The following is a 13,908-nucleotide window of genomic DNA, read 5'->3' as shown; positions in this document are numbered from 1 at the left end:
CCAGAGTTTCCTCTGGCTTCGTCTTGCCCAGGCATAGTTCACCATCTTTCGGGTACCATCGTATACGCTCCAGCTTCGCCTGATTGCCAATAAACAAAGTAGGCGAGCCGCTACTGCGACCGAAATCTCGTAGCTTTACTTTCATTTCGCCTCTCTGGCCTGTACAAGACCGAGCGACTTGCGTATATGATAGGCTCCTTGGTCCGTGTTTCAAGACGGGTCAAATGGAAACCGACCTACTCGCGCCACAGTTATACACCACGCAATGCAAGCAACAACTAATTGACATTGTTGAAACGGCTTTTCGCATCCAAAGACACGTAAAGACCGGTCTCGAAACATCAATTAGCAATCACAGGCAAACGCAGTTTATATACTCCCGAAGGAGAACTTTTATCAATCAGTTCATTAGGCGACGGTTCCGGCCAGAGACTATAACGCCGTCAAATCAAAGACTTGACGGGAACCTTTCTCCAGCCCAATCTTACGGCCGTCCCAATCATCTGATCGAACGTGGCTTAGCATCCTCGGCACGAAATGCACCAAAGCTTGCGGCCCAAAAAACAAAGGAACAATCTCCGAAAAGATCCATTTCCGTCGTCGTTGGCTGCAAGCGTTGATTGAATCGACCGAAGCGCAAACTTCGTGGTTCCATCTGTTTGCCTTCCAGTGGTTTCACGTACTGTTTAACTCTCTCTTCAAAGTGCTTTGCAACTTTCCCTCACGGTACTTGTTTGCTATCGGTCTCGCTGTCATATTTAGTCTTGGATGGAGTCTACCACCGACTTTAAGCTGCACTCTCAAGCAACCTGACTCTAGAATGCATCGGTTTGCATGAATCAGTCGTTCGTCTCTATGGGCCTAGCACCCGCTCCGGATGTCCCTGTCAAAGGAACTTGAAACATACGACAATTCATGATGCACCAACACATTAACGCCGCATCTCTTGAACGCCTGAACGTCAAGACTTGGCGCTGGACTTTTCCCCTTTCGCTCGCCGTTACTCAGGGAATCCCATTTGGTTTCTTTTCCTCCGCTTAGTTATATGCTTAAATTCAGCGGGTAGTCTCGCTTGATCTGAGGTCGAATATAGACAATTGTAATTTGAATATTGATCCATGATGGTAATCATACATGGCACACATTCTGGGTTGTTTAGCTGGAAACGCTAAATACCCTTTTAGTGATGAATGTGCTACAAAGCCATCAAATAATCACCAAAGGAGTCAGCATTCGAAATGTTTAGAAATAATCTCACGACACCGAAATGAATCGCGACGATACAGATTTATTTCATTTTGGTTTGTCAAATTTCGATAACGACGCTCAGACAAACGAAGCCATCGGATATCCAATGGCTGCAATGTGCGTTCGAATGTCGAGTGATCAGAGTGTCCTGCATTTCACACCGATTAACGTAGCTAGCTACGTTCTTCCTCGACCAGCGAGCCGAGTGATCCACCACTGGCAGTAGTAATTTTTGCTTTCTTGCGATTCATTTGCAGAATCACAATTCAATTGTTTCAATGATACTGGCTCAATGTTGTTTTGAAATGAAAAAGAAAATGCCTTGTATCTGTGGCTCCAGCAATCGAATTATGCTCGAATCTGGTATTTAAACCTAGCGGCACTCATTACAAGCGACACACTACATCCACGTTCATCCCGAGGATAAACAGGAACCGTAGAATAGGCACCAACAGATAGCAAGGAGAATCGCCAACAAAGTTGTACATCGGTAAGTGTCAAGTTCCATTGCTTTAAAGAAGTCCAACTAATGCTTTTTTCCATGTCACCCAGATATAATAAAAGCCAAGTTTCAACTTCAGAACTTTCAATGACACCACCAATCGCAACACAAGTCAGTCGATCCGTTTGTGATAACGGGCAACACATCGTTCAAATTGAGAATCAAGTGTTTTATTGTTCAAAAAAACACCGATAATGATCCTTCCGCAGGTTCACCTACGGAAACCTTGTTACGACTTTTACTTCCTCTAGATGTTCAAGTTTGGTCATCTTTCCGGCCGAACATGGCCACCACGAGGATGGCTACGTTGGCCTGTCCGAAGACCTCACTAAAACATCCAATCGGTAGTAGCGACGGGCGGTGTGTACAAAGGGCAGGGACGTAATCAACACAAGCTGATGACTTGTGCTTACTGGGAATTCCTCGTTCATGGACAACAATTACAATCCCCAATCCCAATCACGAAAAAGTTTCACTCGGTTTCCCGCTTCTTTCGAAGTAGGTAGACACATGCACGCTGATTTTTTCAGTGTAGCGCGCGTGCGGCCCCGGACATCTAAGGGCATCACAGACCTGTTATTGCTCTTTTTCATACGGCTGAAACGCCGTTTGTCCCTCTAAGAAGCGTTCGAACAACACAACGGGTGTTCAACACTATTTAGTAGGCTAGAGTCTCGTTCGTTATCGGAATTAACCAGACAAATCGCTCCACCAACTAAGAACGGCCATGCACCACCACCCACTGAATCAAGAAAGAGCTCTTAATCTGTCAATCCTTCCAGTGTCCGGACCGGGTGAGTTTTCCCGTGTTGAGTCAAATTAAGCCGCAGGCTCCACTCCTGGTGGTGCCCTTCCGTCAATTCCTTTAAGTTTCAGCTTTGCAACCATACTTCCCCTGGAACCGAAAAACTTTGGTTTCCCGGAAGCCGCCAGCCGAGTCATACAATAAACTCTGGCTGATTGCTGGTTGGCATCGTTTATGGTTAGAACTAGGGCGGTATCTGATCGCCTTCGAACCTCTAACTTTCGTTCTTGATTAATGAAAACGTTCTTGACAAATGCTTTCGCTTTAGTTAGTCATGCGGCGGTCCAAGAATTTCACCTCTATCGCCGCAGTACTAATGTCCCCGTCCGTCCCTCTTAATCATTACCTCGATTCCGAAGACCAACAGAACAGAACCAAGGTCCTATTCCATTATTCCATGCAACAGTATTCAGGCGATTGATGCCTGCTTTGAGCACTCTAATTTTTTCAAAGTAAACGTATCGATCGCCCACGACACTCAATGAAGAATACCGTGGGACAATGCGATATTCTGCTCAGCATGACAGTAACCACCGTCAAGTGGACCACCATGCATGAGCTGAGATCCAACTACGAGCTTTTTAACCACAACAACTTTAATATACGCTATTGGAGCTGGAATTACCGCGGCTGCTGGCACCAGACTTGCCCTCCAATTGATCCTCGTTAAAGGATTTAAACTGTACTCATTCCAATTACGAGAACGCATAAGCGAAGCCCGTATTGTTATTTTTCGTCACTACCTCCTCGTTCTGAGAGTGGGTAATTTGCGCGCCTGCTGCCTTCCTTGGATGTGGTAGCCGTCTCTCAGGCTCCCTCTCCGGAATCGAACCCTGATTCCCCGTTACCCGTTACAACCATGGTAGGCACATAACCTACCATCGAAAGTTGATAAGGCAGACACTCGAAGGATATGCCGCCGGCACGAGGCCATGCGGTCAGCTGCAGTTATCCAGAGTCACCACCGTAAGGTGTTGCCACCTTTGGTCTTGGTCTAATAAATGCACTCCACCACGAGGATGAAGTTTTTCGGCATGTATTAGCTCTAGAATTACCACAGTTATCCATGTAATTGGTCAACATCCAATGAATCATAACTGATTTAATGAGCCATTCGCGGTTTCACCTTAATACGGTATGTACTTAGACATGCATGGCTTAATCTTTGAGACAAGCATATGACTACTGGCAGGATCAACCAGGTAGCAGCAAATGTTATAGACTTGCTTCATATTCAGGTAATTGTTGGTGACAATTAACCAGAATACTCAGCTGTCAAACATTGCTTGTGTTGTTGCAATAACAACACGACATGACGATTGCTTCGCACATCACTGTTTAGGTGGAAAGCTTAGCACACATTGATCATGCCACAAATCGTACAAAGTACGATCAAAACCCGTAATCTTTCGATTTCAGGCATTTTCGTCGATCTTCATCAGCTTGTTGCAATGAACGACTGGCTGTTCCACTATTTAATCCGTACATTTAAGCACGAAAAGCGAAAACAAGCCAAGTTCTGGATCCATCCAAAACGACCACGTAACCACGAATCCGATATGCGACCATTGAGCAGCTCCAAGTTGACGGGAATCTTCAGCAGTTGAGCATTTCAGTCCATACCTTAAAAATTAAGGGGAGACCCAGAAATGCACGGCGCTGATTTGAGATCTAATACCATATTAATGCCATTAGAATATGGGATCAGAACCTCAAACGCCAAGACTCAAGCGAAAAACCGAAGCTTCTCGCTCAAGCCCCACGCTATGAAGCGCGTTAACCAATTTGAATGTGTGAGACACCACGATTTCTCCGGTTAAGGGTACTACTGTGATAAGGCAAGCGTCAAAATGGAGAAAGCGCTTTGCCAAGCCGAAAACTCAAATTGCAACTGCAGCACTGACACAGCGCTAACGAGTTACAATCCTCGCTTGTATCAACTTTGTCAAATCGTCGATTTCTTTCGAACGATCGTCTCGCCACAAATATATCAAACCTTGACCACGATTCATAGTATAAGTAAAATGAGCATTGCATCAACTACGAAACACGGGATATTTAGTAGCAGTATATATTTATTCGTAAAAAAGTTGAGAGAAGTAGCAAAATCCAATGATACGAGAAAGATACACACATATCAAAGTAAAAAAAGGCAGGTTACAGTGATCCATTCGCGTAAGGATACATGAGTTTTATTACATTGTAGACATGCGCGTTCGTTTTCAAGTCAGGAAAATCCTTGCACAGTTTTACGTTCTTTTAACATGAATAAATTGCAGCAAAACTTTTCGGACACTTGAAGAACTTTGCCATTTTTCGAAATCCATCCATAGTAATCATTTTATTTTATTGCATTCAATGGTATTCTCAAACACTTTTCTGCATATTGAATTAGCTTTGAAAGTTTTTAGTTTTCCAAACCAAGTTGTTCATGATTTAACCACCATTTACGAAACTTTATTAAATTATTATTCACGTCAACAATACCAATTCAAAGTAAAAAATCAAAGATTGAAAACCAGGACCATTTGCTACTTGGTTAATAAATTTAATTTAGAAATTCAAAACAATAATGACCAAATTCACAATTTCTTAAAAAAATAAAATGAAACTAGTAGATTGTTTGCCATTTATTGATTATTGACATGTATTATTTTAGATAGATGAGATGATGATGAAACAATGTGTAGCATTTCAACATTTCATCAAATATATCGAATCGAACTTGACAATTATTTCGAATCAATGATGGCGCCATCTAAAAACGATTGTATGCCATTATATTTCATATGTGTTTATTGTGTGAATCATATGAGAATCAAATTCGAGTTTTCAAAAAATTTATTTAATTAATCCATAATAATCAATCAATTATTATAAATTAAATTTGAAAAAATCAATTATCTACATTGTTGGTGTATTGACAGAAATATCTTCATTAATCGCTTCAACAAATTCATTTGGATTGGGAAATGAATCCATCGAAATATTCAATTCCAATTGACGTTTTTTCGTATGTGGTAGCTTAAAATGTCGAATACGTATGTGTGTGATCAGATTGGATTTCTGTTCGCAAGCATAACTACAATCGGGCCATTTACAACGGAAACGTTTAAAATTTAAATGTACACGAACATGATTCTTCAAGGAACTATTATCGACAAATGTTTTTCCGCAATCTGGCCACGAACATTGATAGGAACGAATGTTTTGATGTAAACGCAAATGTATTGGGTAATAAGTGAACGATACATAACGATCACAGCCAGTGAATTGACATTTTTTACGCTTATGTTTCGATTGTCTATGTGTGAATAATTCATGGCGATATGTAGTGGAAAAATCACATCCCTCATGATCGCAACGATAATCACCAGTATCATGTAATAGATAGTTGTGTTTCCTTATGGCTTCAGCGTTTCGAAATTTTTTATTGCATGATTTGCATGTCAGATATTCATCTACATGTTCCATCCTCATATGTCGATTCAGTTTATTCCTGTGTGTGAATGAATGGATGAATAAAAATGAAAAAAAATGAAAAAAATGTAAAAACAGTCATAATACACATACTCGTCTTGGAATAATAATGCACATTTTTCATTTGAACATTGGAAAATTTTATGAAATTGTTTCAAATGTTTTTGCAAATCAAAGATGAATTGAAATTGTTCAGTACAATTTTTCTGCAAACATTTATGTTGTTTACCATTATGTACAATTTGTTCATGTTTGTTAACTTTATCCTTTGATGTACTACGATATCGACATCCATACGAACAGATGTATTTCAATGATAAACCGAAATCCACTTCTGAATCATCGGATGCGATCGTTTATAGATCGTTTTCCGCTTGCTTTGACGATTTAGCTTTTCTTTTTTTAACGGTTTTCTTTTTCTCTGAATCTCGGCGACATTGTTTTTTGCTTGCCAAAGTGGCAGAAGAATCTGTCGTTTGTTTACGTTTTTTCATTGTTTTTTTACTGCCATCATTGCTTTTTGAATTGGACAATTGTTGATCAATTTTTCCATCCATATCCATATTAATCATAATCAATTTTTGATGCGAGCCATAAGACGATTCAGTTTGTTGGATCAATTCAACAATCAATTTGTTCAATCGATTTGTTTTCTCAGCAGTGGTGGTTGTAATTTTTTCGAACCATTTTTCACAATATTCAACATTCACTTTGAAATCATCAAACTCACTAGGATAATGTTTCATAAAATACAAAAACATGTGACGATAATGTAATAAAACTCGGATCATTCGACGATTACTTTCGGTTAGGAAAACTTTGCCCATTTTTTCTTCAGAAAAAAAACATTAATTAATGATTGGATGGATGATTGGAACTTTTCAACATGAATTTTACTGATGATGATAAAATAACTCAAAAATCCAACCGAGAGTTATTCATAAACTTTGTTTCAAAAACATTATTTGGATCCAATTTTTTTTTGGAAAATGCCAACAAAACATTATGACGAATGAATTGTAATTGCATTAGACAATTTTGACTTGTATTTATATTTGTAGTCATCGATTCTGATTCATTTTCTCTTCCATTTCCATTGCTGCTGCTGTTGCTGCTATTCACATCTATGGCAATGAAAGGAACCAATTGTTGAGATTTGGCGCAAGCGATTGAATTTTCCCAAATATGAACGGCAGATGATCCGATTCCACATGATGCAAGTAGATGATCATTTGGACCAAACGTTATACACCGAATATCATCTTGATGATCGAGCATTTCGGCAATACAACGACCCTGTGAAATGTCCCAGATTTTTACGGATCCATCTTCAGAAGCTGAGGCTAGATATTTTCCACACGACGAGAATCGTATCGCATTAACCGATGCCGTATGACCACAAAACATTCGAACTTGTCGGACTTGATTCACGTCCCAAAGAATGATTGTTTTATCCGCAGATGCAGTGGCTAAATAATTGCAATTCGGATGGAATTTGATTTGATTGATATCCATTAAATGACCGGAATATATCCGCATTGGTACGGTACGTTCAATGTCCCACATGTGTGCGATGCCGTCTCGACCACCTGAAATAAAACATCCGGAATCGTTTGAATCAATCGTCCAAATAGCAGAAGCATGTCCTTTATAGACAGCCAAACATGAGCTAGAATTAACATCCCATGCTCGAATGGTTGTATCACTAGAACAGGATAGCAATAGATTCGAATCAAACAGGAATGACATTTCATAGACGGTATTAGAATGACCACGAAAGATGATTGGATTTACTTGATTCTTAAAGTCATTCCTTCTCATCATCATCGTCATCATCATCATCATCATCTGTGACTGATTTATCGTCGCATGTTTTTGGATTAATAAATTTAAAATCCACCTCAGATGTGATTTGCCGAACCGGTACACGTTTCCAATGTCGATAGAGACGAGAGGAAAAATATTCAAGTTCATCGGTTAGATCACAATCCCATAATAATATCTCGGAATTTTCTGTGCCTGCTACGATTTTGGCAAGATTTTTCGATATGGCAACCGAACTTGTATTTGCCGATTGCATTCTACATAGACATACAGTTGTTTGATATGCTTGTGTTGGATAATTTAAATCCGATGGTTCATTGTTGTCGTCATCGTTTTCTTCATCATCCATATCTCTGACGGACTTTATAATGTTTAGAATTTCATTCATTTCTTCCGAATTATTTGGATTGGCTAAATTTTCCGCTAGGATGTCATCCTGATGAACCGAATCATTTTGAGCCGACACACCTTGATATGTTTGTTGATTGCTATATTCCTCTTGTGTCATGACACGAAAATCCAGACAAGAATTGAATGTTTGTAATATGGACAGATGTTGTTCATGCTAGAAAAGAAATGAATTCGTAATTCGTAATAATGATAATAACAAGAAAATCGAAACAGAAAATACCTTTAAAAATTGTGTGAGCAAGTTGAAACTTTGCTCTGTAATCATGATACGACATTTAAAATTTTTAAAATTTTGTAATGCAGAATTCAATGAATTGTTGTTGAGCGATGATTGCATCGAACTCAGGAATTGTACATGATTCGATTTTTTCGTAAATCTTTGATAATGTTCGATGAAAAAATTTTGTGCTAAACATGTAAAAATCAATAATCACTAATCAATAATCAATAATCACTAAGCATGATGGTAATGATTAAATTTACCGTTTGCAACATGACCACATTCAAAAAGTTGAATAAATATGTGAACAAACAATGGAAAACAGGTCATCCACAACTCTTCACCATGTTGTTGTGGCATTCGCTTTTGATTCCACGACGACGACGACGATGTAGATGATGTTTTCAGATTTTCTTCAATTTGTGTCAAACGAATATTGTTGATGAATTCAACAAATTTTCGAAATGCTACCTCAACTTCTTTGACAAAATCTTCTTCTTTCAAACGCAATGTGGCAACATTTCGAATGCTTTGAAATGCTGAAAGTGCACCTTCTAGAAACCAATCTTTAGCCGGTAAAACATTATCATCACGTAACGTTGTTTCGGTGCCATTTTCCTCTGATTGCTGATCAGTCAATGAATGATGATTGTCATTCACTCTTGAATTTGCCTTTGGAAAAATCATTAAATGAATCTTTCAAAAAAAACCCGACAAAAAAATCATTACCTTATAATTTCGATGTTTAATATAATTTGATACAATCTTCTGTATGGTATCGTCATCAACTACTTTACAGGCCATGATATAATATAATATACTCAATTTGGCATGAATTTAATTTCAAAAAAATAAACATAAAAATTAACGAGAAATAATGAGAATCGGCAATTTTGACAAAATTGTACCAATTGAGTGGATACAGGTTGTGCTGTATTTATTTTTGAATCCAAGTGATTTTTTTGGACTTTGAAACAGTCCATGAATTAAATTAAATTCAGCTTTATTTATCTTACAAGTGAGTGAAAATAATGTGTTTGTTGCATCGATGTAATGTTTGGTTTCAATTCTGAATAAAGTTGTTCATAAGTTATCCTAAAAATATGGTTCGAGCTTGGTACATGAACGATAATGACAATGAAGATCAGCGTTGTGAACGGCATTTATCGCCACCACTTTATGTTAATCTGGATGAATTGAAAGAGAAAACGGGCGTTCTTTATTGGCAGGTAATTTTGTCGATTATTTCTAGACATTTTCAGATTTAAAAAACTATAATTTTAATCAACCACATTAGATCAATGCGGATAATTATGAGAATGATGAAACTTATGCACAAATTCGCCAAGAAAGAGGCTACGATTATCAGGATAATCTGGAGATAAGCAAAGAAAAACTGGCCGATTACGAGAGTAAATTGAAAATATTTTTCACCGAACATCTCCATGCTGATGAAGAGATACGGTTCTGTTTAAATGGCAGTGGTTATTTTGATGTTCGTGATCGTCAGGATCGATGGATTCGAATCAAAATAGAAAAGAATGATTTACTTGTTTTACCAGCCGGTATATATCACCGATTTACATTGGATCAAAGCGATTATATCAAAGTAATACGATTATTCATTGGCCAGCCATGTTGGACAGCCATCAATAGACCTGCAGATGATCATCCAGCACGTCAATCATGGATCAAATTGGTTGCCTAGCAGAAAAATCAAAAATCGATGTATTCTCTGACTTGATTGATTTTGTTTATTGTTGTGGAAAATTGTCATTTATTCAAAAAGTTCAATTTCAAACAAAATGTCTCAATTAATCATTGTTGTGCTTTAATTAGCTCTAAATGCAATAAATAAACAGATTATGCCAATTTTGTCAATTGTCACTTATGGTTACTGATGATGATTCACCTCAACAAACAAGATCCGTCGGTAATGGAGGCCGTTTAGGAAGCCATCGATGTGCCTACAAATACAAATAATAATAAATAATAAATAAAGACCAATTAAATTCAAGAAATGACAATTTTCCATCAAGTTGATTATCTGTAATCTACTCGAGAAAAATAATGCCGACATTTTTTATCATTGAAATCGCCAATACTTTTAATGCCCATTATTTGTTGTATCCTATGTTGACTTGGTTTTGGTGCTGGCGCTGGTGGTGGTGGTGGTGGCGGTGGTGGTGCTGGTGCTGGTGGCGACTGATTAGTAGGGTCAGCCGTTGACTGATTCATAGATTCCATTGTTGATTGCTGATTGTCAAAACTGGCTGATTGCGGTTGATTATCATTTTCATGATTATCAGATGAAGATGTTTGTACATTTCGGACATTGTTATTGGGAAGAAAATGATTGGAAAAACAATCCTTATGTAGAAACATCACTATGATACCTGTTGAAAAAATGATTAGTTCTGGAACCAACAAAAAAAAGAGAGATTGAATTTTACCAATCAACATCAGTATTGATATGCAGAAAGCAATGATTATACTGCCCAATTTGCCAATATCCAATTCTGCTTGTTGATTCGTTTTGATCGTATCGAAATGATCACCATTTTTATGCTGTTCCTGTTGTTGACGAGGATTGTGATGATGATGAAAACTTTTTGAATTTGATTTTCGTTGATAGAATGTTGATGGACGTGTGGACACCATGGTCGGTGGTGTCGGTAACAAAACAGCATCACGTTCACTGGTAAAATAAAACACTGGTGGTGAAACTGTTGACGATAACCATTCTTGATTTGTGCTTCCACTGGACACTAATTGTTCGTCGGAAGATTTGTTGATTGGAATCGATTGGTTTGTTTGTCGTGGTGGTGGTGGTGGTGGTGGTGGTAACCAACGGGTATTTTTCATCGTCAATTGATCATTGACAAATGTCATGGAACTTGGATCATTACTGGTGTTTGTTTGAAATGTTATCGTAGAGAGATTATAACTTTTATATGGTGTAATCATTGTCAAATTATGATAATAATCACTGCCAGTGTTATTGTTGGCCAATTCGATTGTAACATTACCAAAATCAGTATTTCGTAACAGCAATGTCTCATTCAGTCGATCATGTAAATCTTTGATTGTTGATATCGGCGGTAATGATTGACGTAGTGGGTGATCATAAATCATGGTTGACAGTAGTAATGGTTGTGTTGTTGGTTCGGATCGATGATAATCATTGGATTTTTCTTGATAATTCTTGTTGGAATTTTTATCATTAAAACCACGGTTTGAATCCAGTATGGATTGTACAATCTGTTTGGTTACATTCGAATCGATAAACAGATCGGAGCCATTGTTGTTGTTATGTTTATCACCAGTAACATCGGTTTCTTCAATCACAATAATTTTATTCACTTTCGAATAGTTTGGTGACAAAATTTCCGGATAATAAACTTGTTTCATCATTGGTTTTTGTTGATGATGATTATGGCTATTGTCGAATATTTTCTTTCTTTTCTTTTTCAAATTTGATGAAATTTTTTCAATTCGAAATATATTGGAATTTGGAGCGTCGTCCCAACCAGATGACGAGGTCGATGTTTGTGATGATGATGATGATGATGATGATGATGGGATCGATGTAAATTGTTGATATGGTGCCATTAATGTATTTTTATTAGTATTCTGTATATCTGTGTGTGGCTCAAATATGTCCTCTTCATTTAGTATGATTTGTCGTTGATCAAATACCGGTGGTAATGTGTATTCCAGTCGTAATGGTGTCAATTCCTCGTGATGATGATGGTCATGATGGTCATGATTCGAGTCTAATGTTGTAATATCATGTGGCCAAATGAATGGTATTTTTGTCGATGATCGTAATGATGGTGTGTTTGTGTGCCAATCGTCATGCATGCATTTGGGATAATGTCTGGTTCCATGATGATGATGATGATGTTGTTGTTGTTGTTTTTGTCGATGATGGCCACCGTAATGAATAGCTGTCGATTCATTTATTATTGATAAAAATGATGATGATAATATCACGACAATTATTGATGAATTAGGATTAATTAGGATTCCCATCAGAATGGTTCATGTATCGAATGGAATCAAGTGAAATTTGCAACACTTTTTCTTTACATACGAATTGGTGATAATCACAACCAATGCGGTGTTAACCGAATTAGGTAAATAGTAATTTTTCCTTTCTTTTGCTGAAACGAATGTGTAATCAAGATAATTGAAAACGCGAAACAGAGAAACAAAAATCGAAACAAATCATCCAGTCATGTTGAATGAATGACAAATGACGATCTAGTGTTTTTACCTTTTTTCAACCTGAAAGAAATCCCATGATGATAATGATAGTGTATTCTTCATCCAACACATAGACAAACAGAACACAATGATTGACATACTTAAATGTTCAGGTTCATGTGTGTCGATTTTTCCCTTTTCTTTCAAATTTAAGGTGTGTGATTGATTCCAAGATTTTAAATTCGTTTCGTCAAAAGGAAAATGTTGCCAAACACCAAAAAAAGAGAAAATGACATGACCGTATATTCATTTTTGCCCAAAATCATTGAAATAGAAACAAAACAAAAAACCAGCCAAACTATTGTATTATTCATGTGGAGAGATTTATTGATAGAAAACATCTTTTCGTGTGCAACCAATTGTAATAAAATAAAGTCAATTTTTCTTCGCTGTGATCATATTCCATGTTTTATGATGAGGATGATCAATCTTAAATATTCAGGCTACCAGGATATTTACCCGTTGTGATTCTTTTCATTTTCTTTTCTTCATTTCTTGTTGTTTTCTGGGTTACACTGTTGATTGAAGCAAAAAAAACGACACTTTTTAATTCATCATCATCATGTGAATGTTTTTTTTCCATTCATTTTGGCGCAAGTTCTTTCATCAAAATCTAATCAATTTAAATGGCCGTTTTACTCATTGAATTGTGTGTGTGTTTTGTTAAATTTTTATGGTTTGTTTTTTCCATTGTAGAAAGATAATAAAACGACGATAAAAATTTAAAATAAACACCCACACACACACACACACATTATTACACAAAAGACTGACCGCAACATACACAAAATCAGCCTGACAAAAAAAACCTGAACTGGAACAAGCGGATCCATATCTTGATTTTATTTTTGTTTGTTTGTTGTTTTTGTGTGTTTAAACTAACCAGACATTAGCCAAAGGAAAACCCGTTCATCGGATCAATTTTGAATTTTTCTTTTCCAATGATAATAATTTTGACTGGATCAATCAATTTTCATTCGTTCAAGCTTGAAAATAACAACAAGAGCATAGAAAATTGAATTTTGAATTTCAATACCAACAACAATCATCATAAGGATAATAATGACTCATTGTTCATTGATTGGAATTGACAATTCAATCAACTTGAATGATTTTTGTGGTTCAAAAAATAGGATTGCTGTATTTTAC

At 37.2% G+C, this 13,908-nt stretch overlaps 4 protein-coding genes and 3 non-coding genes across 10 annotated transcripts in view; 1 reads left to right on the top strand and 6 right to left on the bottom strand.

Moving 5' to 3' along the window:
• Positions 1-1,086, bottom strand: part of LOC124494371 (large subunit ribosomal RNA) — a 3,752-nt gene extending 2,666 nt beyond the window's left edge. The window contains exon 1 of the ribosomal RNA XR_006959200.2: positions 1-1,086. This exon is cut by the window's left edge and continues 2,666 nt beyond it. This is a non-coding gene — a ribosomal RNA (large subunit ribosomal RNA).
• A 234-nt stretch (positions 1,087-1,320) lies between these two features.
• Positions 1,321-1,473, bottom strand: LOC124494367 (5.8S ribosomal RNA). The gene has a single exon (XR_006959196.1). It is a non-coding gene; the product is annotated as a 5.8S ribosomal RNA (ribosomal RNA).
• A 469-nt stretch (positions 1,474-1,942) lies between these two features.
• On the bottom strand, positions 1,943-3,760 carry LOC124494369 (small subunit ribosomal RNA). Its single transcript, XR_006959198.2, has one exon. It is a non-coding gene; the product is annotated as a small subunit ribosomal RNA (ribosomal RNA).
• Positions 3,761-5,378: 1,618 nt separating this feature from the next.
• Positions 5,379-6,952, bottom strand: LOC124491927 (uncharacterized). Its single transcript, XM_047054651.2, has 2 exons — positions 6,129-6,952; positions 5,379-6,054 (listed from the first exon to the last, which is right to left on the bottom strand). The coding sequence occupies exon 2, from the start codon at positions 6,033-6,035 to the stop codon at positions 5,460-5,462; it is 576 nt and encodes a 191-aa protein (XP_046910607.2). The 5' UTR covers positions 6,036-6,054; positions 6,129-6,952; the 3' UTR covers positions 5,379-5,459.
• Positions 6,907-9,421, bottom strand: LOC124492267 (uncharacterized). The gene is made up of 5 exons (XM_075734341.1): positions 9,220-9,421; positions 8,754-9,162; positions 8,491-8,678; positions 7,878-8,424; positions 6,907-7,840 (listed from the first exon to the last, which is right to left on the bottom strand). Exons 1-5 carry the CDS (start codon positions 9,292-9,294, stop codon positions 6,951-6,953), a joined length of 2,109 nt encoding a protein of 702 aa, XP_075590456.1. The 5' UTR covers positions 9,295-9,421; the 3' UTR covers positions 6,907-6,950.
• On the top strand, positions 9,419-10,365 carry Adi1 (acireductone dioxygenase 1). Of its 2 annotated transcripts, XM_047055124.2 has the most exons (3): positions 9,419-9,508; positions 9,570-9,719; positions 9,788-10,365. In XM_047055124.2, exons 2-3 carry the CDS (start codon positions 9,594-9,596, stop codon positions 10,196-10,198), a joined length of 537 nt encoding a protein of 178 aa, XP_046911080.2. In that variant the 5' UTR covers positions 9,419-9,508; positions 9,570-9,593; the 3' UTR covers positions 10,199-10,365. The 2 variants fall into 2 exon arrangements, with proteins under 2 accessions (XP_046911080.2, XP_046911079.2); XM_047055123.2 differs by having other exon boundaries at positions 9,455-9,719.
• Positions 10,366-10,379: 14 nt separating this feature from the next.
• LOC124492271 (uncharacterized) lies at positions 10,380-13,415 on the bottom strand. Of its 3 annotated transcripts, none has more exons than XM_047055114.2 (3): positions 10,944-13,415; positions 10,596-10,886; positions 10,380-10,457 (listed from the first exon to the last, which is right to left on the bottom strand). In XM_047055114.2, exons 1-3 carry the CDS (start codon positions 12,523-12,525, stop codon positions 10,438-10,440), a joined length of 1,893 nt encoding a protein of 630 aa, XP_046911070.2. In that variant the 5' UTR covers positions 12,526-13,415; the 3' UTR covers positions 10,380-10,437. The 3 variants fall into 3 exon arrangements, with proteins under 3 accessions (XP_046911070.2, XP_075590554.1, XP_046911069.2); XM_075734439.1 differs by having other exon boundaries at positions 10,412-10,457; positions 10,569-10,886; XM_047055113.2 differs by lacking the exon at positions 10,380-10,457 and having other exon boundaries at positions 10,475-10,886.
• Between the last annotated feature and the right edge of the window lie 493 nt (positions 13,416-13,908).

This window comes from Dermatophagoides farinae, chromosome 1, assembly GCF_024713945.1.
Source record: "Dermatophagoides farinae isolate YC_2012a chromosome 1, ASM2471394v1, whole genome shotgun sequence".
NCBI classification, from domain to species: Eukaryota; Metazoa; Arthropoda; class Arachnida; order Sarcoptiformes; family Pyroglyphidae; genus Dermatophagoides; species Dermatophagoides farinae.
Note: the sequence above shows the minus strand (reverse complement) of the source record. Positions and strands in the feature narration are given on the sequence as shown.

Coding starts and splice junctions, on each gene's coding strand:
- LOC124491927 (XM_047054651.2), bottom strand. CDS start 6,035: ATGAGGATGGAACATGTAGATGAATATCTGACATGCAAATCATGCAAT.
- LOC124492267 (XM_075734341.1), bottom strand. CDS start 9,294: ATGGCCTGTAAAGTAGTTGATGACGATACCATACAGAAGATTGTATCA. Junction 9,163..9,219: donor TTAAACATCGAAATTATAAG/GTAATGATTTTT, acceptor ATTTTTCCAAAG/GCAAATTCAAGAGTGAATGA. Junction 7,841..7,877: donor TAAATCAGTCACAGATGATG/ATGATGATGATG, acceptor GAAGGAATGACT/TTAAGAATCAAGTAAATCCA.
- Adi1 (XM_047055124.2), top strand. CDS start 9,594: ATGGTTCGAGCTTGGTACATGAACGATAATGACAATGAAGATCAGCGT. Junction 9,720..9,787: donor CGGGCGTTCTTTATTGGCAG/GTAATTTTGTCG, acceptor CAACCACATTAG/ATCAATGCGGATAATTATGA.
- LOC124492271 (XM_047055113.2), bottom strand. CDS start 12,525: ATGGGAATCCTAATTAATCCTAATTCATCAATAATTGTCGTGATATTA. Junction 10,887..10,943: donor ATCAATACTGATGTTGATTG/GTAAAATTCAAT, acceptor TTTTTTCAACAG/GTATCATAGTGATGTTTCTA.